At 37.0% G+C, this 26,586-nt stretch overlaps 3 protein-coding genes across 10 annotated transcripts in view; 1 reads left to right on the forward strand and 2 right to left on the reverse strand.

Moving 5' to 3' along the window:
• Positions 1-1,973: 1,973 nt before the first annotated feature.
• ppp1r8b (protein phosphatase 1, regulatory subunit 8b) lies at positions 1,974-11,271 on the reverse strand. Its single transcript, XM_052579431.1, has 7 exons — positions 11,119-11,271; positions 10,730-10,790; positions 9,944-10,097; positions 9,642-9,859; positions 3,920-4,064; positions 3,322-3,386; positions 1,974-3,246 (listed from the first exon to the last, which is right to left on the reverse strand). The coding sequence occupies exons 1-7, from the start codon at positions 11,172-11,174 to the stop codon at positions 2,893-2,895; spliced, it is 1,053 nt and encodes a 350-aa protein (XP_052435391.1). The 5' UTR covers positions 11,175-11,271; the 3' UTR covers positions 1,974-2,892.
• A 204-nt stretch (positions 11,272-11,475) lies between these two features.
• Positions 11,476-19,271, forward strand: themis2 (thymocyte selection associated family member 2). Its single transcript, XM_052578464.1, has 6 exons — positions 11,476-11,856; positions 13,302-13,442; positions 14,277-14,702; positions 16,319-17,469; positions 18,689-18,797; positions 18,911-19,271. Exons 1-6 carry the CDS (start codon positions 11,760-11,762, stop codon positions 19,003-19,005), a joined length of 2,019 nt encoding a protein of 672 aa, XP_052434424.1. The 5' UTR covers positions 11,476-11,759; the 3' UTR covers positions 19,006-19,271.
• The window catches only part of rpa2 (replication protein A2), a 32,970-nt gene continuing 25,534 nt past the window's right edge, over positions 19,151-26,586 (reverse strand). For all 8 annotated transcript variants that reach the window (XM_052578481.1, XM_052578485.1, XM_052578486.1 and 5 more), the window contains 3 exons: positions 22,088-22,207; positions 21,548-21,642; positions 19,151-19,412 (listed from right to left, as the gene is read on the reverse strand). In XM_052578481.1, coding sequence (XP_052434441.1) covers positions 19,325-19,412; positions 21,548-21,642; positions 22,088-22,207 — 303 coding nt within the window. In that variant the 3' untranslated portion in view covers positions 19,151-19,324. The remainder of the gene's footprint in view (positions 19,413-21,547; positions 21,643-22,087; positions 22,208-26,586) is intronic.

Genomic DNA, 26,586 nt, shown 5'->3' on the forward strand with positions numbered 1-26,586 from the left:
CGCTCCTGCAATCAGACCTGCAGTCATTATGTAGAGCACAACTATTAAAAATTTTAGCCATTTATGCAAATTACCATGAGGAATTGCAATAATTGATTAAATAAGCAACGAATATTGTACATGCTTAAGTGTGCACTCAGTGTTGTTTGGACCCCACTGACTTTCATTGCATCAACATAAACATATCTCCTTTTGTTTTCCACAGAAGAAAAGAAGCCACAGATTTTGAAATGAGGGTTTTCGACGCGAAGGTGAGTAAATGATGACAGAAAACTTCCCATTTAACTTTTATAGCCATTAGTGGAGGGGAAAAAGTTACATCGGCATGTGGAGACTATGCTGTAATTTACACATGATGCAGTTTATGTGTAACCCTCACTCAAAACTGCATTTTGATCGGTGCTGATTAAACTTTTTTTAAACACTGGGATGTGTTTATGAATCTTTCAGAAAGTTTTGGACCTGTGGACTCCTAAACACATGCTTTACACTCTCTTCAAATATTTCCACTATGTAAAACAATAACCAAGAAATTCATTTATTACATGCCATAAATCAGACAAACTTAAAAACTAGTATAACAATTACAATTTGGCTTTATAATGAGATATATAGGGGTGAACTAGTTTGTGACATTTTTCCCTGTCATCTCAATGACCAAATGTGTTTCAGTTTACCTGAATTTACTCTTGAACTAAACCTCATCTTTCAAAGATCAGAAACATAATTTACCTACAGTTCAAATACACATCATAAACTGTTCAGTAAGCATCTACTTCTGTCTTTTTGCTTTAACTTATATTTTTTTCTTAAATGTTTCCCTCTCTTTTAACTAATTTATTTAGTATTTTATTTTGGGGACAATATGACTGTGTGATTCATGACAGATTTGGTGAGATTCATAAATGTATTTTAATCTCACCCTCATCATGTATTCTCTGTAAATTAACGTCACCCTTGGGCATGAATCATTTATATATAAATATATATATGTATGTGGGTGTGTGTGTGATTCATATATAAAAAACACATCTGGAGTAGGATGTTACAAGGATTTAAAGACTGGTTAAAATAGATAAATTTGGCATTTCTAATATCATGTCTCATAGGACAGAATAAGAAACAGAAGTGGGCAGCATGCTCTGCAGAGTGAAACGAAAAAATACAAATCATTTCCTGTCAGTGAAGCACAGCAGAAAGAATCCGGATGTAAAAATCCAATTGATTCTGCCCTCAAAGAAATATAATCTTTCAGTAAACCTTCAGTACTAGATGACCTCTGAGGTTTAAGAGATGGTATATGCCCATGCAGAAGTTAGTGATTTTAACTTATTTTATTCTGTATTATTACATTTCTGGTGAAGAAACACACTTCTCACAATCCTTAAGAGAGATGCACCAATCAGAGAAGTTATGGATATCATATAGACGACAATGAACGAGTTAAAAGGTTTTTTTTGTCCTTAAGGAATCATTTTTTGTGTGTATTGTAATACACAAGAATACAGAATTTAACACAGAAAAGAAAAATAAGCATTTTAATTCTTGTATATTTTATTTGGCAAAACATGTCTAATTGAAAGTGTCTCCTTTCAGACAAACCAAAGCCTCAAAGCCACCAAATGCAGGTTTGGGGTTTGATATCAGTATCCAGAAATAAAGTATGCTGATGAAGAACAGGAAGTGAGACAGCAAAGGTTTTATTTACTGACACTCTGAACACAGTTTAACTGACATAGATAACTACCTAAATTCATCACTGGCATTGCAACCTACTCTTTCTGGTGTACGTGCATCGTTTTGTACAAGGCCCATAATTGCTGCTTGCAGCTGTATATGTAAAAATAATAGTGTCTGTTCCTGTCATGAAGGTGCTTTTGTAAAGTAAAGGCAGAAAATTAACAGCTCAGTCACGAATATAAAATAAAATGAGCAGCCATCGTCTATTCGAAGGTAAAGACTTCTGGAATCCGTTTAAATATATAAAAATACACTGGCTTTTATTGTGAAGGATATGTACAAACATCAAATGTACCAAACAGAACAAGAGTATAAACATTTTTTCTTTCTCTTTTTAACAGTGAAGACTGTAGACATTGACTCCTGATGAACCATCAGCGAACAGTTCATTTGAAACCCTGCTGCTCTCAGTGTGTATATATGAAGGGGGAAATAGTGTATGAAACTAATACAGTGTGGAACAGCAGAGTAAAAAGATCTTCACAAGGTAATGTTGCAATATTACAGACATTTCATCAGTTTTGAAACCAAAAACAGGGTTTGTGGTTCGTCTAGTAGTACGTTTTCAATAATTTCACATAAATAGTAATATGAAGAAGAAAAAAAAAGACATCTTAACCTGATACAAACAGCAAAATGTCATGTTTAGCCTATGTACTTGTGTCTGCTTTTCATTAGGGGCTCACGTTCAAGCTGGCATTTTAAAGAAATAGATCAATCAAAATGCATTCAATTACATCATCTACTCAGCCTCATGTCATTGCAACATTCCTATGAAACACAAAAGATCTAATGCATCCTAAACGTCCAGGGAGCTCTTTCGACAAAACAAAAATGAATGATTAAAACCAGATTATTCTGTGAGGAACAGAGCAAAATAAGTCAAAATGCACTTTTACGGTTCTTTCACTGAACTGTGCAAAAGAGGAAATCGGCCTTTTGCATCTCAGTGAACTTAGAATGTACCATGGGTCTGGAATGACACGAGAGTGAGCCAATGCTCATTTAGGAGGAAAGATCTTCTTTAAAAAAACTACAAAATTCTTGCAATCAATCAGATTCTTGTAGCGCAGTCGAAATCAAAGTCTGTTTGCCAGATTCTTCAAGATAGAGTTCATGGGTAAAGAAGTGTCTTGTATTAGTAATACCCAGCTAAATGAGAAGAGACGGCGTGGGCTTCTTGCCAGGCCATGCCTCTTTAGCGTACTTCTTCTTGCGGGGTTCGCTGAGCGGGTCGGAGGCGTAGGGGCCGGGTAACGGCGTGGGGTTGAGCACGAGCGGAGGGGGCGGGGCCTGCTGGGCCAGGTCTACGTCTGGGGCCGGGTTGGGCAGGGGTAACGGCAGTCCTCCCATTATTGTGGCCCCGCCGGGCGCTCCTGTGGATTGGGCTTCATGACTGGCCGGGGGGAGGTCTCTGTAGAGTCCACCCTGCAGAGGGAACATGTGCATGTGTCGGGTCACGGTTTCCTCGATTCCCAGCGCATTGCCTCCGCCCAGTTTCTTCTTCTGTTGGTAAACAAACGGAAGCATGTAAACATTTAAATCAATCTCGACTGAATGACTTGAGATTTTAGAAATTACCTTAATAGGAACCACAGCTGTTGAGACCATGTTTCTGAAACGTCCAACAGAGGGGTCGATGTCCTCTAAAAAAGCCAACAACACAAACACTGTTTAAAGCCTCGAGTCACAAAAGTAGTGAGTCATTGTCAGAACCAAATTAAATCTTAAATCTTAATATTTAAAATGAACATAATAAATTACACTGAAACTTAAATCAACTGAAAATATTACATTAATTCAGAATGTTGATATAAATTATAATAGCATTTAAATAATGTTACAATTTTAAATAAATATTCATATAGTGTTAAAATATAATATAATATATCTCTTCCAAGGTAGTAAGAAAAGTCTTAATTATAATTATAGGAGGTAAATAAATGATGGGACAGAAAAGCAGCAAATGCAGAACATCTTATCTGTAATTGTTACACTTCAAAAGTAATTAACTGATATAAATGTGATCACTGCATGTTCAATGTCGAAGCATGGCATTGTTGCATGTTCCACAAGCTTGTGGTTTCAGAGTAGTTCACATAAATGAATTGCTTATGGTCTGTTGAGGATGAACCAGTGGTTGACTGAGGTGCAGTTTTTTTAAGGCTCATCACTCCACCTGGGTTAATGATCTCATCCTCTTCACTGAAGCTCACTCTGGAGTTCTTCCTTTTCCTCTTGGGTCTCTGAATATCCAGGTTGCCCTCCTCTATGGTGAGGGTGGAGATGCGCTTGTTATGAGCGGTGTTGAACTCGGTCAGGTTCTGCCAAAAGAACCCAAAAAAATAAATAATTTGAGATCTGTTCGTTCATTCATTGCAACGTCCTGAAATCATTTTTGCAGACCAATTGTGCCTTGTGAAAATCTCCTTAAAACCCTAAAACACGTGGCATGGATACATGGGGCAATATGGGAAGTGTAATCATCAACTAAGGCAATCGATCAAATTCAAATTTGATTTTGAACAATTATGAACAAGAAAACCAAGATTATCCTGTAAATGTTGATTCAGTTTCACAGTGGTGCTACCCACAAACACGGCAGATGCAGTCAAAGAACAAAAGCAGCTGGATGTGTGCCCTGGGTCTATGCATTAGGTCTTAAAATGACACCTGTGTCCTAAAGGAAAGAGAAAATCAGTCACTTCTCTTGACTGAGATTGTGAGGCTAATTCATACAGACCGTTTTATATTACATTAATTTACTCATTTCCTGTAGGGTTATTACTTTGATACTATAGAATTCCCAATTTTCATTTCAGCTTCAATAATTATTTTTCTTACTTTTTGCACTATAGTACCATGCATGTACATGCTTCCGTAACTAATACAGATGTCATATGCATAAAAAGCACAGTGAAGTTCAGAACCATTGACATTTGCAATCTTGTCTATTTTAATACTGAAAATATGTACGTAGGTGCATCGACGTTTCCACACTGGGCATTAGTTACGTGATTAGTGTTCAGATCACAGACCAAGAGATCATTAACCATCCTCTCCACTGTTTTGCATAAGCAACTGGTTAAAGCTCTAGGGGGATGACTAATAGTTTCATTAAGGTTATTTCCTGGTTTCAGAATGGGTATTATATCTGCTGCTTTCCAAGAGAATGGGATTTGTCCTGATGTCCACAGTTGAAAATTATAACAAGCATTTTCAGACTCTTTCTAAATAGTCAGTGGATGATATCTGGTCCAACAGCTGTGTCGTGGGATATACCAAGGGCTTGTTGTGGCTCTTCTATTAAAAAAAAAAAAAAACTGGTTGTATGGCTCTGTTACTTGAGTAAATTTTCTCCTTCCCTTGTTGAAAAAGCATGAAAAGTTTAAACAATTCTTTAATTAGTATTTATTCACATTAGCTAGCCTAGCAGTTGTTTTTGCTGTGCCACCAAAATTGCTATTGAGAACATTTGAATTTCACTAGTATATAAAAATATCACATACAATTATTTCTTATGTTAAATAATTGAAATTTCAATATTGACAAAAATTGTGTCTGTGTGTGTATATGTATAGATGTATGTATAGGAGTACATAGGAGTACAAAATTCCATACATCTACCTCATGAAATACAAAATAAAACAGAGCCCGGACTTACATATGACTGATATATTTCAATTGTTTATTTCTTTTAAATTTTTATGTTCATAACTGACAAATAAGGAAAATCCCAAATTCAGTATCTTAGAAAATTAGAATATTGTGAAAAGGTTCAATTTTGAAGACACCTGGTGCCACACTCTAATCAGCTAATTAACTCAAAACACCTGCAAAACCTTTAAATGGTCTCCCAGTCTAGTTTTGTAGACTACACAATCATAGGGAAGATTGACACCTTGCACAAGGAGGGCAAGACACAAAAGGTCATTGCAAAAGAGGCTGGCTGTTCACAGAGATCTGTGTCCAAGCATATTAATAGAGGTGAAGGGAAGGAAAAGATGTGGTAGGAAAAAAAAAGTTTACAAGCAATAGGGATAACCGCACCCTGGAGAGGACTGTGAAAGAAAACCCAGTCAAAGATGTGGGGGAGATTCACAAAGAGTGGACTGCAGCTGGAGTCAGTGCTTCAAGAACCACTACACACAGACGTGTGCAAGACATGGGTTTCAGCTTCGCATTCCTTGTGTCAAGCCACTCTTGAACAACAGACCACGTCAGAAGCGTCTCTCTTGCTGGACTGGACTGCTGCTGAGTGGTCCACAGTTGTGTTCTCTGATGAAAGTAAATTTTGCATTTCCTTTGCAAGTCAGGTTCTCAGAGTCTGCGGGAAGAGAGGAGAGGCACACAATCCACGTTGCTTGAGGTCCAGTGTAAAGTTTCCACAGTCAGTGATGGTTTGGGGTGCCATGTCATCTGCTGGTGTTGGTCCACTGTGTTTTCTGAGGTCCAATGTCAAAACAGCCATATAACAGGAAGTTTTAGAGCACTTCATGCTTCCTGCTGCTGACCAACTTTATGGAGATGCAGATTTCATTTTCCAACAGGACTTGACTTAATTGGCCAACAAACTCGCCTGACCTTAAAAAAAATCTATGGGGTATTGTGAAGAGGAAGATGCGATATGTCAGACCCAAGAATGCAGAAGAGCTGAAGGCCACTATCAGAGCAACCTGGGCTCTCACAACACCTGAGCAGTGTCACACAGAAGCGTCATGCCCATTCAAAGTAATGGGGCACAAGCCCCCACAGATTTCTGAGCCAAATAGATTTTAAAATGCAGATTCCAAATGACAAAAAAAAAATAGCCGAATAGTATTATTTATATATTTAATACAATTACACTGGTGAGATTAGATTGTTCAGTGCACAGCATCAGCTGCTAAATTCAAATCTGCGTTCGCTGGCTGGCGCTGAGCAGGAGACAGATGCGTTCGTACAACGCTTCATGATAATCTATCCGAAACGATTCTGTTGCGCTTATGAATGCAATGGCCAATCAAGAGACATGCAGAAAAGTCACTGAAACTTTGTGTTTTGTTCACTTGCTCGCGGACTGAATTATTTAGCGAATTCTCTCAACAGAAACAACAAAACGTGTTGATGTGCATACGAACGTAAGATATTCATTTCATAATGTAAAGTGCTTCAGTGATTTTAATGGGAGTTTTTGAGAGTGCCTGAACTCTGGCTAGACTGAATGAAACTGTTCTTTGATCATGTAAATGTTCTTTACTCTCTGTAAAATTAAAGTGTTAAAATAACTAAATTACAATTTTGTTATTAAAATTGACATTAAATGCAAATTCAGTCGTATTAAATGTGTACATTTTTTTTTCATACAGAATTTGGGATTTTCCTTAGTTGTCAGGTATCATCAAAATTAAAAGAAATAAACATTTGAAATATATCAGTCTGTGTGTAATGAATAAATATAATATACAAGTTTCACTTTTTGAATGGAATTAGTGAAATACATCAACTTTTTGATGATATTCTAATTATGACCACATTTTTTTTACAAGCCGTTTAAATCACTGTTAATTTCTGTGACTGAAACACTGATTGTGCGACTACATGAGGCAAGCGATGTTAATTCATGTTTCTTTCACATTAGGGATGTTTATTTTGGTTATTTTTCCTAACCAACAACCAATGCTCATTAACCGATTATTGACCGTTAACAGACAAGATTAGAAGAAAGCATCAGTGTCGATTACCCGTTAAAAATACTAACATTTGTTTTCTGAGAATTAATTTTACATGCGCAAACAACAGAACAGGAGGATTCACATGGTCTTCATATCACATCACGCACCTGCAGAAAAAAACATCATAAAGCTAGATAATAAGAGAAATGCGTTTTCACTTAAATACGAAAATCGCAGAGTTTCGGTTCATTTTTGTGCTGCATGAAAGGAAACAACGACAGAAAACTGCATCCTATTTTTCTTTAGGCTTATTTTACACACAAAGATTTGTTTTTATTGTGAATGTAAACAAATAAAGGCCAAACCATTTACAATTCTGATTATCTTTATGACTTAGAAGGAAAAACTCAAGTGAATGCACCGGCACTGGATGCACACAGAGTTAAGATTTGCTACTTTGACAACGCAGCCTGTTCATTATCATAATAAATGTTATCTCCGTACCGCCGTAATGTTATGCAAAACATATTGGATATTGGAACTCGAGTGAACTACATAATTTTTAGCATTCAAATACATTGTGAATACGGAAACATTTGAATTGGTTTCAAATGAGAGACCCAACATTGTTTTCAGTTTTGTTTTAGCTTAAATTAATTCGTTTTGGCTTGTCGTTTATATTGCTGTAACTTCTGAAAGGCCTGTCGTGCCTCATGAAAGTTATATTTAAGACAAGTTATAAATTAAATGTGTCCATTTATTATTGCTTGGACAAAATGCTGTGCGTTTCTTTGTGAGATTGAAATAACTATAATATACTAATATATCCCTTGCATGTTATTTCTCTTTGTTGTTTCTGATTGCTTCTATTGTCCTCATTTGTAAGTGGCTTTGGATAATAGTGTCTGCTTAATAACTAAGTTTATATATACACCATTTTCCAAATTATTATGCAAGAGACATATCAATAGTATTTCAGTACAATAAAGAGTGTTTTCATTTGTGTTGTGTTTCACATTATTTCAGGTAACAATCAATCTCAGACTGGTTTGGTCAATAGTCTAGGTAAATGGAAACCCTACTTAAAGAGGTTGTTTCACATTATTAAGCAAGTCACAGTTCTTATGAAATATGATGAGAAAGAAAGATTTTTCTGAAGATATGAAAAGTATGAAGATCTTGCTCAGATGAAGGAAAGTTACTGAATAGTTAAAGAATAAATCTTCATCTGACCAAGATCTTCTGTGCTCGAACTCACTCACAAAACTTTAAACGGTTCAATAATCTCTATTTACTTTTTGGAAAATATGGTTTGTTTTGATACCTTTTGCAAGACATTGCATTTTTTCATACTTTTAATCTTCAGAAAGGTCTTTCTTCCTCATATTTCATGAGAACGGTGGCTTGCTTACTAATGTGAAACAACCTCTTTAAGTAGGGTTTCCATTCACCTAAGACCTGGCAAACTATTGACCAAACCAGTCTGAGATTGATTCAGATACCTGAAATGATGTGAAACAACACCAGCGAAATCTTACTCTTTATTGTACCGAAATCCTTTATTAATCTGGAACATGGTGTAGTGTAAATGTAAATAAAAAAACTAAACAAATTTTAAAACAAGCCCAAAATCAAATAAATAAAATATCTTCATATAAACAAATAATTATTTGTCTGTGCTCTTAACATTTAAAATGACAGCTGCATTTTAATCGTGATCCAAACAAAGATGCTGCATACATGCAACACGAGTAGATTTTAATCTAAAGTAGATTGTATCATTTAAAAATTTTAACATTTAACATTCAGTGATTTGACTTCAGTTTTGTAAATACTATACATAAGAAATATCTTAATGAAACAGAAGACGAGTTGAACGAGCAGGTGGAGCTTAAAGTGTTTCCTTGGTTACCGCTGTAAACAAAGCACTTAGAACACTGCGGCAGGTGGAGCTTAAAGCGTTTCCTTGGTTACCGCTGTAAACAAAACAGCGCTGCACTTATGAACTTTAATATGCCTTATACAGAAGCAAGAGAAAAAGAAAAAATACCATCTAAACTCTTCTATAGAGAGTAAGTTCCCCTCAGATATGTGTTCATATAAACTCCTGCCCTTAAATGAACTGTGATTTGTTAAGGATCTCAACGGATCGTTCAATAGTCACATATTTGAATCGATTTTCAACCGGCTCATGGTTAATCGTTAGATCTTTAACCCCTAGTGCAAATTAGTAGAGCACACATGTACCTCCAGTTCAGTCTCTTCCTGTGGGAGTCCCAGAAGACCCTTCAGCTCCTCCTCGTCCCCGGTTTTACTGTCCCCGACGCCGGAGCCCGGCTGACCCTGAGGTTTCTCCCGGATGGTGTAAACACGAGTGGATGCACCAAACGACATGGTGGAGTCGATGGGAACCTGCTGGGGCTTGTGGGGCTCCAGGCGAATGTGTCCCAGGAACGTCCCATGTGCTACAGGAAGTCAACACACACGCTGGTTTACTTGTCTGTCATCTGTGTGATGTGGCACGTTTGTCATTGGTCTGATGCACTTACTGCTGTTGAGGTCGATGAGAAACACTCTTTTCAGATGCCTGTGGTAGACGAGCGCCGCATGCACGCGAGAACACGACTGATGATCGATGGTGAAGTCACAGATGTCTGGGTTCCTCCCGAACAGATAATACTTCTTTTCATCAATGATCAGTTTCTGTAGAGAGAGCACTTCAGTAGACTGTGTGCAGTCAACAATACTACTAACACACACACAATCACATACAAGTGGGGACCGTAAAGAAAATGGGATAGTAGGAATAATTTGTTTATCTAATAACTTGATTCACTTCTATTTGCCGTAAACCTGAGCCTACTGATGAAAATACTTGTACTTTGCATTCCCCAGTATTTATTTACATTAAAACATCACTAGTACACATTTTATTTGAATACTCTAAAATCTGAAGCAAAGTTACTGCAAGATACTACAGGATTTTTTATTTTCTACTGTACAATAGTGAAATTTGAATTTTTGGGATTTTAAAACAATATCTTCCAGAATAGTGTAAAGAAAACATCCGAAATACACGTGAATTTATACAAAGTGAATTTTTTTTATTCAGCAATGCCTCATTTGTGCATTTAAATGTCTCAGAAAACGGAGTTGTGATTACTGACTTTGCATAGAAAAAGAGTTTCTTTAAAAACTCTACACTTTTGTGTTGTGTGGAAAACAATAACAGCATACAGGTTTGGAACAACACGAGAGACAGTACATGGAAGATCTTACTAAACCTGCAAACCGGTCAAATTATTATCAGATATTTTTAAATCTCAATATAATACCTCAACGAGTTTGTCTCCTTTCACCACGTCCAGATGCAGTCCTGCTGGAGGCTTCCCTGCCCTGAGAAATAAAACCAAGGCATGAATGAACTCATGAGCAACGTGCGTTTACTAAACATATGCTCATAAATAAAGCACATAGCATCTGTGGTGCTCTCTGTAAAAGTCTACCCCGATTAAATAAACGCAATATACACAAACAATGCAGTTTGTAAAACAAGTTTGAGTTCCAGAGTGTGGCGGCATATCTGCTAAAGAGCACAAGAGCTAACAGTTCGCTGTGAGACTGATTGTTGTTTTTATGCAGGATACAATAAAGCCTTATTCACGCACTAAATCCTGCAAGTAAGTTACTGGAGCATTTTTTTTTTTTTTTTTTTTTTTTTTACCATGATGGACAGTCGAAAGGTGGGTTATTTTCTGTAGTATTTGTTGCCATTGTCATACATTCCCCCCTGCTACAAGCACGCCGAGCATCTTGGGTAATCTTCTCAAACGGAACGTCTTCCGGATCATAAATATTAAAATGACGCTACGTTCCTTTAAAACTCGCGATTGATTGGCTTAAAAGCAGACGTGAGACAGTGGGCGTCACTTAATTAGCGAATCAGCGAATCACTCGGCGGTGAATGACGGACGCAAGTCAACGCCCCTTTGCGGAGACTAACCTATAGCAGTAATGCTCGATTAATATTAATGAGCTTAGCCTTCGCCATATAAGGAAGACTCGGACTTAAATTCCCGGGAGACAGTTGTAGTTATACATAAGGCTGAATGACAAGTGTAACCGTATAAACATTAATTATTAATGCATTATTAAAATTATTTAAAGTTACATGTATTGAGATTGAATTGAAGTGTATCTATTTAAATCAATCAATAAACATATGCAAACGAAAGTCTTGTGCAGCGTTGGTGGTTCTGGGTGAGTTCCTCTGAGACTTCCTCTCTGAGTCTGACCTGTCTTCTAGTTCTAGTGTGTGCACACAGAAGAGCAGCTCAGTGTGTGCTTGTCTGTTAGCTGTGAGAGATGGGAGACCTCCAGTCTCTGCGATTCTTCATCAGCGGTCTGGATCAGCGGTCTCTACCCCGCATCCTGCAGATCTGCTCTGGGGTCTATTTCCAGGGTAGGTTCTTATGATTTACATACTCTCTATTCCTGTGCATTCTGTATGAGACTTCCTCAAGGCATAAAAACACAAAACAAGAAGCAAGATAATACTGGTCTTCACCAGTTTTTTGTCTTGTTTTGTTTGTGTGTGTGTGTTCCACTATGTCCATGTATATATTTTGCATTGTGTTTGTTAATAATTCTCCCAGTTGTATGTATCTTCCAACCATTTTTTTTAAATAAGGAACAAGAATATTTGTTGAGACTTTGATTTTAGCCCCATAGATGTACAATGATGTAGAAATAATGACATTTTGAAGCTTAACTCTATTATTAGTTCTTTATATGGAGCTTTGACCCTGTATTAAACAGGCATGCACTTTTTAGAAACCTATGTGACTTGTCAAGTATATGATGCTGTTTCTGTTTAGTTTAGATCTGACTCATTTCTACATTGAAAACAGAGTGAAAAATAAAAATAAACAATGCGCATATGAAACCTTCAGTGCAAGCTGATGTGAAAGCGGACGAGCAGTCGAGTTTAGTCTCGTCCTACACTCTCTGTGACCCGACCCAAGACTGCTTCAAATAAACACAGTGTTCTTCATTTGATTAAATACAACATTGAAGTACAAATAAAACAAAGGCTGCGTACGATAATAGGAACTATGCCTCTTCACAGAGGAAGGTCGTATCATATTCAGACTCATTTTCAAATAGTTTCTCTTAAAAGAATATCTCCGGACATCTTTAAGGCTTTCGGAGCGTACATATACACGTCTACTGTGGAGGACAAAGTTATCAGGCATTTTAGGTAGACATAAAAAATTAATTATATATCAATATTCCTATGAAATATGAGCTTTTATATGAAAATGTTGCTAGGGTATTACTCTCATTATTATGCTTATTTTTTCATTACATGTTGCCTAAAGAACACATTAATATGGAAATATTAAGAGACTTTAAGCAGAAAACGGTTTATAACATATCAAATCTTTCTCTAATCTCTTTCATGCCATGAAGGAGAATCTTTGTGCAAAGTTTGGTTCAGGTGCAAGTGTCCTGGAGCTGACAAAGTCCTGGGAATCTGATTTCTATTAAATGCAAGCATACAAAATACAAAATCTTTTTCCAACATTTTCGGGTTTTTTTTCGTTTGTTTTACAGAGGAACCTAGAATTATAGAAAAATAAATGGTCTGCAAACTAAAAATGTACTAGTACTGAATATATATATATATATATTTGTTTTTTTTTCTTATCCTCAAAACAATGTAACTATGTAAAAACATTTTTTTTTAAATAAATAAAATTTTACAACTTTCATTTTATTGCAGTCAGGAGGCTATGGCATGTTTTACTTTATGATCAAAGTTAATCTTAACATTACAGGAAATTCGTATAAAATGAACCCAGGATATTATGCAACTAGGCCATGATGAAGTGTTATTGTTTTCAGGGTCCGTGTATGAGCTTTCAGGGAGTGAGGTGTGTTTATCTACTGGAGATTTTGTGAAGATCATTGGTCTAGAGCTCCTGTCTGTGTCATGTGAGGAGATCGACACTGGAACTTCCTTTGAACTGCCGACTGGATATACAGGTGAGCCCTTAAACAACAGCAAGGCGTTGCCAAGTAAATGAATATAACCTAGAGTTGAGGATTTGGACCTAGTGAAACCTCTTCTTACATTATTGAGTAAAAAGCTGGGACAGGATTCACATAGATTTAGAGTAAAGCATTGTTGAAATGGCAAAATGTGTTATTGAAGTGTTCTAATGTCACCAAACGGAATTTTCAAAGAAATAAAGATTGTTTTCAAACAGGTTTCCCAGCCATCGGACAGACATACAGATCTTTCTTATCCTATCCATACATCATTATATCGTGCATAGATGTTCAAAACAAGCAACGCTTTAAGTTGAGATCATGCATTTAAAATCAAATAATAGGGAAAGAAGAAATTATTACTAAAAACAATTAAATATTTAATACTTGTAAATATTTAAGTATTAAATCTCCAGGTGAAAAAGTGTACTTTCATAATGTACTTAAAATGCTTCTTAAGATAAACCTAAGGTCATTTAAGTCTTCTTAACTGGTATTTTGGGACACCATAAATATGAACTAAAAATGTGGATTTAACATACTATCTCTATTTAAAAATTGGATTTAGTTACCACTTGTAGTACAATCAATATTTTAGTTATTTTATTTCCCAAAATAGCAGTTGAGAACACTTAGATGATCTTAAATATGAAAGAAAATGCATGCATTAAAATACAGCACTTTAAATCCATTTTTTTACCCAAAGCAGTTGTCTATCCATAAACAAGACAGAACTTAAGTCTTCAAGGAGGAAGTTGTTCAAGGAAATTAATTTGTAGACTGAAAGCTAACTGGGGAAGTTTATTAACACACTGTGCATCTCTCTAGGTCACTTCAGTCTCATCGCTGAGGACCTACCGTACAATACAATAGAGGAAATTGTGGGTTTGTGTCCTGTTGGAGTGGATGCCTGTGGCTCCTTCACCTTCATATGCCAAACCGAGCTGACTATAGACAACTTCACGCTATCTGCAGGAAAACAGCTGACCCTGCTGTCAGTGGAGGAGGCCAGGAATGGAGAAAGACTGGCGCGGTGTCAGGTGTTTGGGCAGAACATGGCCTCTGCAGAGATCCTGCTTCCCCTGGACCTCAGAGGAGAGTTTTACGAGTGCCAGAGTGACCGTGGCTACTCTCTACAGGAAATCATGTCATCATCCAGACTGAGCTGTCGTCACTTCCGCAGTAAAGCAGAGAAGAACAGTGGAAGCACGTTGATTTTTAGCCCAGTGTATGAAATTAGTGCCATCATGCATAGTAAGTACAACAGTGTCCCTCTTTAAATATTTGTCAAGTCTTTGTCCCGTTGACAGGTTGCTGGTGCCAAAGCCAGATCCATAATTGTTCAGCACAGATGATGCATTTTTTAGCACTGGGAGTTAGCATCACCCTGGTTCCTTCATTGGTTTCTGGATTATTGCAGAAATTAAGATATGCCCATTTAGCCACTTGTTAGCAATTGCCATTTTAAAGCCAAGTAAAATGTTTAGAATGAAACGTGAAAATATCTTGCACGACTTGTGTGAGCCACAGTCCTTATTTCAGCCGTTTACCCAAAAACCCCTTCAGAGACCCATTGACTTCCAAACAATGGAACCAGAAGAGCTGCACTTCTAGGCTGCTTGATCTGAGAATGTGAAGTGCACTTAAAAGACTCTAATTTTTAATTCTAGTTTGGTGAATTTTACTTCATTTATTAGGATTCTTATCTATTAGCTATTTGTATTATATTTTTGCTCTTAATTACTGACGTGTGAATGCAATTCAGTTTTTATGTGAAGCATAAAAATGACAAATAAAAGGAGTCTGAATCTGCTAAAATGTGAAATAGTTTCCAGGTTTTACATTCACATTTATTCATTTAGCTGACGTTTTTATCCAAAGCGACTTACAATTGCTATATATGTCAAAGGTCGCACGCCTCTGGAGCAACTAGGGGTTAAGTGTCTTGCTCAGGGACACATTGGTATCTCACACCAAAGGCATGTGTCTTATCCACTGCGCCAACACCACCCAGAAAAATTTGGCCTGCAAAAATACATTGTTACTTTTCACCTTATATATATAAAAAGAGTAAATTGCCAACTAGTAACGAAGCTCCACTTCTCATAGAAACCATCCTTGTCCTGAAATGCATTGGGTGTCCATTGGCTGGTTCATCTTGCCCTTTGATAAAATATTCCATATATATATATATTTTTTTTTTCCTGTGATTTGTAATGATCCAAGCAATGTTTAAGATTCTAGTATTTTCCTATTTAAGAAGATAGGAGTTGGTTTTGCATGCCTGGAGAAACTACCAGAAGACTTAACCGACTTTCCTCGAAAGCAACTTTATAATATAATCAGCAAAGCAGTCTGAAGTTGAAATTAATAACTTCTGAACATTGCATCAAAAGCAGCATGTAAATTAAATAAAATTACTTTTTTGGCGAGCTCAAAGAATGGTTTGCAGATCCCCCAGTCAAGCACTATGTTGGTTGAATAGGGCTATCAGTCTTCACTCAATACCTACCAGTAGAGTTTAGCTGTAACTAACACACTTGGACTAATCAAGGTCTTGGGGTTTACCTGAAAAATACAGGCCAAAGTGTTGGAGCAGATTTGGAGTCCTCCATGATTGGGACTAAGTACACCTGTCATAGAACAGAGGTGTCCAGTCATGCTCCTGGAGGGCAATTATCATGCTCCATCCTAATTAAACACATCCTAATTGAGGATTACTAGAAAGATCCAGGCAGGTGTGTATGGAGCTAAACTCTGCAGGACACTGGCTCTCCAGCAGCAGGAATGGACGCTCTAATCATAAAAGCTTGATATATGGAATACATGTTTGTTAATGATTTTCTTTCTGTCCTTCTTTTTACATATAGTGAGGAAGAATGTAGTCAAGTTCCCATCCAGCCTGGAAGTGGACGTCGAGGATGTGACAGAACAGTTCCCAGATTTAGTTTTCATAACCCCGCTATCAATGACTGAAGTTGCGAGTCAGCCAGCGCAGTCCTTCCCGACTATGGCAGAGATCCTTGATGCCCCAGAAGGCAATCAGTTTTTTAATTGCAGCTGGTTCCATGAACTGCAAAGTGGCAGGCAGCTCGTGTTACATGCGTGTAGCACAACAACAATGATATTAGCCTCGACTCCAAAGGGGAGGAAGGGAAAACAGTACTTCGTCATCTCCAAGAGCTATAATGGACGAATGAGAAGAAGGGCCCGGGAATTTGAATCAGTGTATGAGCTATACTTGGCATCCTCTCAGACTCCAGGACTGAAAGTGAGCGTGACCCGTCACTGCGAGGCGGTGGAGGAAGAGGGAATCCCTGCGCTCAGTGTCGGAGAACAGCTGGAGGTTTTGGGAAAGGCGCCGATGGATGGAGCTGCTCAGAAAGCTGAATGTTTAATTTGCAAGCGGACTACGGAGGTGGATGAGGACGAGGATGAGGAAGATGAAGACGACAGCGAGGAAATCTCTCTGCCACTGTTTATGGCAGGTCACTTTGTGGAAAAGCTTTCAGACAACAAGAAGTACAAATTAACAGAATTAATAAGCAGCACTTTGCCTCTGGATGTTAAAGTGGTGACTCGGGACAAAGAGCTAGAAAAAGATCCGCTGATGGGGTTACCAGCACTTCAGCTTGAGGAGACTTTCACAGAGACTATAGTGTTGACAAGTCTACCAAATCAACCAGACCGCTGCTTTGAGCTGCCAGTACGCTGGATACAAATGTCTCTGTGCTTCACCTCCGATCATCTGCCGTGGTCCACGTCCCCAGAACGTCATGTAGAGACAGTCACAGAGGTTACTGAGAAATTCTACTATGAATATCATAAACTCGTGAGCAAAATTGAGGAACCACCTCCTCGTCCGCCAAAGAGGAAGCCATCCACTGCAGAAGTGCCAAAGAAGTCCAAATCTAAACCGAAATCATCAAAACTAAGGAGCGCCGTGACCAAACAGCTTGACAACCTTTCGCTGGGTGAGAAAAAGGAAAAACGAGCTCCTGCTCCGCCTCTGCCTGAAGATGTAAGCATGCACTTTTTATTTCACCCACTACAACAGAAATGCAGCGTTCAAACACCAATACCAAGGTTTCATAACGAGTCATTCTTAGATGGGCTATTAGTTTTATCTATTACTACATTTTCTGAAATTCCCCTCTGTGGTTCATGTTAATTAGTGATGGAAAAATTGCTGATATATTTACATGAAACCGTTAAAAGTATGGCTCATCCAAAAATATGATCATCCTGTTCCCAATCCACACAGCTTGCTCTGTGAAACAGAAGATGTTTAGCAAAATTTCTAACATGCTCTTTGCTTTACAATGAGAGTGACTCAGGATAGATGCGTTCAACCTCCAATACTGACAAAATATCACGTAGTCTGTTTTTGGTTTTGGGTCAATATGAAGCACTAATACTCCTTTATTGCTTGTTTAAACATACAAACTGTTATCCATAAATAAATGTCTAGAAAGCATAATTGATCTATAAAAGGTATTTCTAAAGGTAATAACAAATGCAATAAAAGACAAATACGATTTTTTTTTTACAATTTGTGACAGAAATAACTTTTACCTCTATGCAATGAATTAATTTCGAGTAATAAGACACTATAGGACTGTTACCAATTAAATTAAATCAGTTTATCAACACAATCCATATGCACACTGTAGTGCTGCGTCGGAAGATTATCACAGCAATTACAACTGCATAAAAAAATAACATTTTGAATACACAAATAATAAATGATGAAAAGAAGTACAGATAATTCAGGAATAAAACAAGACGGTCTTGAAGTCAATAAATCATTCACATGCAGATGCACTGAAGAATAAAAACCCCACTGGCGTAATTCATAGTGAATTGTTAAAACTTTCACTGCAGATTTACAGCACTGTGGTCAAATGTTTAGTGCCAACTTAAGGTACAGATTCGGACAGCATCGCACTAGTTGCATGAACTAGTTGCACTTTATCTTTGAAGCTTGACGGTTTCCTTCAATTTCACTGTGTGAGCAAGAGCATGTCATTCATCATGGGTGAGTTTTTGGGGGAATTATTGATACATGCATAACTCACCATCACTATAAAGTCTTTTGCAAGCACCGTGTGGGATGGTAACCATGCATGCCAGTATTACTGAACAGAAACACAAACCATCATCACGTTCCTCTTTTCTTATTTGTTTAGCTGGCTCAGCAGCTTATGATTTTTTTTTTTAATTTTCTGCAACTCCATTAGACTCTAGAGCTGCCCCCTCCACTGTTGCCCCGGAAAGCCTCTTCAGCAGCTCACAGCGTCACGGTGCACAACACGTATGTGAAAAGCCCCACAACAGCATACAAATCAGGTTCGTTTTGCATTTTAAGATGTTTGTTGCTAGCTATATATTTGGAACGGCCCATCAGGGAGCTGAAATAGTGTATACTAATCTATTCTTCCCTTTTCTTCCTCCAATAACAGCACAGGGACTCTCGGACGCTGACCTCGACTCTGAACATGACTATGAGTCTATCGAAGATTCATTTAAAAACCCACACGAAAGCTTGTTTTATTAGTTCAAGGACACTTGTATTCTGCGGTCTTCTTAGCAAGGCGTGCCAAAGAAACCAGAGAATAAAAAAAGAAAGAAGCACCAGCTAATACGAGTCTCCTCTGCACCGAAACATTATGCTAATATAAAATACTTCAGACGACACAAGGTTTAACAAACAGAACATTTATTGTAAATCATGTCCTTTTCACTGCTTTTTATTACAGTATGCTGAACTTGAACGAAAATAGCTTTATATGAGTGTGCTTTTATTAAAATGACCAAAACTAATTGAATTTTTTATTTTTTTCATGAACACTATGTAGATCTGACCACAAAGGTGATTAGGCTTCATTGTCTGTTGATCTGAAGTGGTCCTCATCAATAGTGGAGAAAATGTGTCCTTCGTTGCTGAGAAAATCCACAATTTGCCTGTAAAAACGGAAGGAGAAGTGAGAATCAAGCCGGAGTGAAAAGAACTGGTGTTAGGTGATGAGGTGCAGTCGACAGATATTAGACTCGGGCCTGGGCTTGTGTTTTTAGACGCCTTTTCACACAGTTGACTTGGTTCAGCATTACATAGAAAGAGTTTGACAATCATTTGCATATTGCAATCTGCGAAACATCTGGTGGTTAAAAATTAAACGCAGTTTCAAATAAAAGCAGTTCCTTTGAACTTTCTATTCAAAGAATTCTAAAAAAACCAACAACAAAAAGAAAAACTATCATCATGGTTTGCACACAAATTTAAGGCAGCCAAGAAACTTAACATTTATAATAAGAACCATTATTAGTAGCTACTGCTCAATTATCATCAATTATGATTGGCAAAGACTAATGACACTGAAATTAAAATGGAAGTTACTTTAACCTGTAAGAATATTTTACAAGATCACTGTTTTTGCCGTTTATGAATAATTAAATGCAGTTTGGTGAGCATAAGAGACTTCTTTCAAAAACAAAAACGTGATTTTTTTAAAACTTAAACGGTAATGAGTTATCAGCTCAGCTTTACTGATTTATTACTGTTTTTGCCACTTTAGGTTTGCTAAAAATGTCACTTGTGTATGTCTAAGAGCACATGTCTGTGAATAATGAGAAACACTGAGCGGTTATGAGTCGCTAACATCTCAATAGTTGCTTAGGCTGGTCGTTTTCTCACGCAGGTGAGACTTTATCATCAGTTTAGCACTCATATCTGCTGTCAAGATCATCTCACACTTGTTACGTGTTACTAATTCTAATGGTCAGAAATGCGGACTGCACATAGCACTTTTTTTGTGTTGTTGCACATTTGTCACATTGCTGAATTTCTCTGTACTGTTGCTTCATCATAACTACAAAAACAGCCAGATAGACGGCTTAGTAACTTATATTAATTTTAACTGTTGCCGTTCATCAGCATTGTTATCTACGGAGATGGTTATTTGTGGTCAGGTTTTTTTTTTAATAAAAGCTCCTTCCTGATGTGCACGTACATCTGTTGTGGTTCAAAGAGGACTATACATTTTAAAGGTTTCTGTTACTTTTGACATCTAACTTCATGCTGTTCTTCAAGTGATTATTGAACCCTATTAAACTTAAATCTTTTTACTAATTTACTGTTTCCAGGCACAAATGACCAGCCTTTGAAAAACTGCTTGTACATCTCTCATTATGTTGTTTTATCGCTTAATCCTGGATTCAATGTTCTTTCAGTTAGCTTTGGTATTGCGCTGCTTTGTGGCTAATAGTAGGCCTCATTGATCTGAGCTCATGCACCCCAGTTTCTGAGTAAAAAAAGCATTATTTCTAGATTATTTTGGCAATGTTCACTCAAGCTGAGATGCATACATTCAGATCAATGAAGCCTAAGATCAAACAGTTCCTTAAGGAAATAAAAAAACCTGTGCGGACTCAAAGAAAACAAGTTGAGAAAAAATGTAATCATGATTTGGTGACAAAATAGAATGAAATATGCAGAAGAAATTTTGGTACGCCGGTCATTTTTAACTGCAACCAAGTACATATATATTTTTTGGGGAAGTTGTTATACCCTTTGAGGAAACTCAGTAAGTTGATGTCCACTGCGATAACTAGCATTTTTAGGAAAATGAAAATCCTCTCGTGGAACTTGACATGAGGGTTAACAACAAAATAAAAATGTGCATTAAAAGAATGAAACGGATAGAATTTGCTACGGATTTGAAAGGTACAAAGGCTAAACTGAAAATACAAGTCAATTTGAAAACGGAAAAAAAATATCAAAAGTAAATTAAATACAAAACTGTGATATCTTTGTTAAAGACCGAACTAAAAGCAGAAAGATGATGAAATACCATTTCTAAATTAGGACAGAAATAGCCTCATAAACTGGGAAACAAACCACCGAGATTCAGATGAAGCTCACATGAACACAGACAGAAAATAGAGGAAGCCCTTCAGGGAAATAAAGGACATGTTTTCTCAAAGCTCACTTGGCTTCAAAGAAGAGAAACTGAAACTAAGAAAGAGGAAGAGCCACGTCAAAGGCCCACCACAGAAGCCCTTCCTGGTAAGAGTGGCGTCCCAGGAGGAGAGGTCTGTACCTGATGACCGTGACGCTCATGCTGCTCAGCTTCTGCTTCAGGTCCTGCATGCTGATGCCTTGAGGCTCGTGACAGCTCTTGATCAGACCCAGAACCTGCAGACACCAGAGCACACATCAGAAAAACTAAAACACTCTCTTTGAGGAATACTAATGTTAAAAAGAACCGCATTTAGAAAACAAGCAATTTAGGATCACTTTCTATCGATTTAACATCCTTGCTGAAATTAAAAAATAAAGTAACCCTGAACCAGCAGTGAAAGAAAATTCAGCGTTGCATCACAGGAATTAATTATTTTACAGCATGTTAAAACAGAAACATTATTTTAAATTGCAATGATATTTCACAATATCACAGTTTGAACAAATTAAATGCAGCCTTGATGAGCAGAAAAAAAAAAAAAAGTAGAAAATATTACTGATCCTGCACTTTTGAATGGCATCGCACACGCACACACACACACGTGCACACACACACACGTGCACACACACGTGCACACACACAGTTCAACTCTTGTAGAATGAAGCATTATTGACTCGCCTGATTCTGGTTGGCACTTAAACCATTGACTAACATCATATTAGCGCCAGAGTAACTTCCTGTGGAGCTCATGCTAGTGTGCACCGCGGGCATCATGTTCGTTCCTGCACCTCCTCCCATCTACAACAGAAACAGCTTTGATTAGCAAACACTAGTCACAACAGAGAAAAAAAAATCATTCATGCAAACACAATGAAATGGTGTAAGAGATTATATTATTTAACATATTTGATTATCTAGGGCTCTATGATTGTGGATGACTAAAATGATGTGGACGAGTGTGTGTGAACACTACACAGTAAAGTGCACTCTGTAGTCTGTGTGTCTCTGTTCGGTCTGCTGCACACACCAGTCTTTAGGATCGGCGGTCTGTGTAAAGGCCGATCTCCAGCTGATGTTGTGAGAGCGAGGCGTTGTAAGCGAGCTGCACGGTCCACACAGGAATTATCACTTGTACTCTCGAGGCAGTGTTGCATCCTCACTTAAGTTTATAAACTGCATTTCTTTTGAATTCTTGCCTGTGTTTGAACCATTCAGCATCGTGTGCTCTCCTGGAGACTCATGCTCACTCGCAGCACACACACATAATAATGAAGAGCACTTTTAGATAAACAAGGCAATAACAGATTGCACTCGTGGAGGATGAAAAACAAAGTTCTTTATGAACTGCAGGATTGCTTGTAATAAAGAGTTCAATGCTTAAGACAGACGGAAGAGTGGATTCTGTCAATGGTGAGATTTAATGTAGAATGTGGTGAGTAACTTGATACATCAATCTAGAAGTACATGCAAAGGAAAAAAATGTTTCTTCCATTTACTGTGTTTAAACACATAAAAGATTATATTAGCTACTGCACGGTGTAAAACCAGAACTGAAAGAGCATTTCCAGCAACAATGTTTAGACTTTAAAACTAAATAATGGATAAAAGCTCTGTTTGTAGTATAAAGCCTTGGATCAGGAGCAGACTCCTGTGTGAAAGATGCTAATGTACCACACATGGACTGCACTGCACTGTGTGTGTGTGTGTGTGTGAGAACCCGGTGTTAAAGACCGCCTCACATACAGCTCACAATATCAGGCTTGCGCTGTGTGTAAACTATTGTACAACAACTGCACGACTGTACAGAGCTTCTGCAGGATTTTAAGCTAAAATATAAGACTTTAAGACCTGCACAAATAAAATGAATACCATGTGAGCGGGGTATAGGGCAATGCCTATAAAAATATATATTTTTTTTATAAACTTTACTTAAACGTAATTATCAATAAATTAATATATCAATTAATTAAATTAGGATCGTGCGATATTGACCAAAATATATTCTGCTAATATTCTGTGATTTTATCAATAACGATGATTACACAAGTGTGTTATTGTGCTGATATCTTAGGGACTGCTGTGGACTCATGAATCTTTTGATATTCTTCATATTGTGTGCGCTCAGTTTACAGCAGTAATAGAAATTAATAATTTCCTACAAGTCTTAATGGGCCTTTTAACTTTTAAGCCATTTTTTTTCGAAAAGTTTGCACCATCTTCTCGGTCAAATTCTTACATTTGGGTTGTTACCAGTGTTGGTCATCATACTTTAAAAAAGTAATTAGTTACAGTTACAAATTACTTCTCCTAAAATGTAACCGAGTTAGTAACTCAGTTAACACTCAGTAAAAGTAATTAGTTACTCAGCAAAGTAACTGTGACGTTATGTTTTATGTTCCAATCCATAATGCTATTATGTCATATAACATCTTTAATATACAAGATGTTAATATTAACTGATTGGATGATGAAAACACTAAGTATTTTAGAAATGTTTTATTTATTTGAACTCAATAGATTGCACCTTGCCATATGATATGCATAGAAATAAAACATAAAAATAAATATTGCAAATAAAATTCAAGTGCAAAATTAAGACAAACAAATTTAAACTTGGGTAAAAAGAAACAAAGGGAAAGCTGGCCATTAGTGCAAATCTCTGTAACTGTATATTAGGCCTAACGTTACTGCACAATGAACAGAACACTATCCAACTCTCATGATGCGTTCACACCAGACGCAAATAGAGCGTCTGTCGCGAGTGATTTCAATGTTAAGTCAATGCAAAGACGTGAATGGACAACCTCCGAATATCAGCGAAACGCATTCTTAAATAGACGCTGTCTTTATAAATAAACCGCATATTTGAGTTTAAAACAACTACATTCAACTACATGAAATACTTTTAAAATTAATTTATTCACACAAGTCGCGTCTGGTGTGAACACAGCATTAAATATTCATTACAGTAACATGTTAGCATGTGTTGATGTGAGGTGCAGGGAGGCACAGCCCACCCAGCCAATCATCATCGGATTTGCAACGGTGTCAGGCAGCTGATGTGTAGCCACTAGCCAAAGCATGACACCTTGCGCTTTATTCAACCAAACTGTAGTAACGCGACACTTTACATTCTCAGTAACGATGACGCCGTTGCAACAATGGGAAAAGTAATTAATTAGATTACTCCGTTACTGAAAATTTTACTAACGCCGTTATACTTAAACGCTGTTACTCCCAACACTGGTTGTTACCAAGCAAATTAAATCAGCATCAACAGAATTTATATTCTCATGCAGAGGAAACACAGAGGCTGCATTAGAAGAGTCATTTACACACTGTTTAATGCACTCTGTGGGACATGGAATATACTTTAACCTGCCGTTACAAATGCATAAATATTGTTTTGATATTTTAAACTTAAAACACTGAAAACCGATGTTTGAAATTATTCAAACAGTAAGCAGCAGCAAGTCACTGTTAATAAGTCATTACGATTAAAACTAATCATTTAAACGTTTGATTCATTCAGGAATAAAATGGTCCTGTTTCGTGTTTGCTTTTCACGATATACTAATATTAAAATCACAAATTGTTAAAACAACAATTACGATATTATCGCAGACCCTACAAATCACACAACCCTATGTTTAGATATTTATAATGCGTTGTCTTCTTATCGATCCACCGGTTCACATTTAAAGCTCTGCGTGTTTGCAGGGTAAAAACATGGGGCGATTTTAGCATTAGTCTGAACTCTGAACAAAACAACAGTTGTACTGAAAATGCTCATTCATTCTCTGCAGCAGGTGTAGCGTTTGGTAGAAATAAAACTGTTTCCTCGTGCAGTGCTCATTTTTATTTTATTAAATCACAGCCTTTTGGAGTTTAATCGTCACATTCAGCCATATCGCAATACCGTCCATAAATTTAAAGATGTCTTGAAATCATAATTAAGACTTTCTTGTACAATTTAAGACTTAAGACCCCAAGGAAACCCTGTTGTAAAAACAAAAAATGCAGTGCATGATTTAACATTTATGTGAGATGATGTCTAAAAAAAATCCCCTCCACCCCTCAAATTAAAAAATCCCCTCTTACAAGAGTCACCTAAGAGGGGAATTCATTAAAAAATTAAATTAAGGTCCTGAATAAATGTCTAAAATTCCTGAATGGAGTCTTAGAATAAATAATTCTAGATGATAAAAGAAGGCTTTAAAAAGATCACATCTTTGATTGTATCGGCAAATACTGCTTTTGGTGATCGGCCTCAAGAATCCTGATCCAGCATCTCATTTGAGAACAACTACCAGAATACATATCAACTCAACAACCCAAAGTAAAAGTTTGGTTTTACTTTTCAGTTTACGACAGAAATAAGTATATTACAGTTGCACAGTAGAATGCAGTTCTCAGTGTTCAAGGAAACAGTAAACCTTGAACACTGAGACCTTACTTTTTTTTTTTTTAAATTAAATTAAAACCTTTAAAAAATATTATATTTATTATCAAACGTAAACCAGAAATATTAAAATGCAAAGCACAGATGTCACGACTTTCAATTTTCTATTGCATTTCGGTCAATATATCATATTATCATAAATATTACACTGCCCCTTTAACCCTCAAACCGTATTCACTTTATAGCCCTTAATCCTGTAATTGTGGACAAATGTGGGCACAGAGGACTCAGGTGTGATTTATTTATTATAAATGTTATATCACTGTCTTCGATAAAGTTTTGTCTATCCATTTAAAATTTTTGAATTTATTTACCTCAAAAAGTACCATATTTTCTATGTAAATTATGCTCTAATGTAGATCATTGTGTGTGTGTGTCTGTGTCTGTGTGTCTGTGTGAGTGTGTGTGAGTGAGTGGGTGTGTGTGTGTGTGTGTGAGAGAGAGAGGGTGATGAGCCAGGTGGATGATTGGATCATACCAAAAAACATGGTCAGACATTAGCCCAGCTGTGTCATAAGCTCATTGAATGCATTGTTTGTGTGTGTGTGTGTATGAGTGTGAGTTTTTGCCATGATGAGAATGTTGTACAGGATCAGCCCTTCATTTGTGTGTATGTTAGATATGCATTGTATTGGATCTATTAATTTATTTTTACAAAAAAACAAGAATGCTCTAAATTACAGTTTTTCTCATTCATTTCTATGGGTGCCCATTT

The sequence above is a fragment of the Carassius gibelio genome, chromosome B16, assembly GCF_023724105.1.
Source record: "Carassius gibelio isolate Cgi1373 ecotype wild population from Czech Republic chromosome B16, carGib1.2-hapl.c, whole genome shotgun sequence".
Classification (NCBI taxonomy): Eukaryota; Metazoa; Chordata; class Actinopteri; order Cypriniformes; family Cyprinidae; genus Carassius; species Carassius gibelio.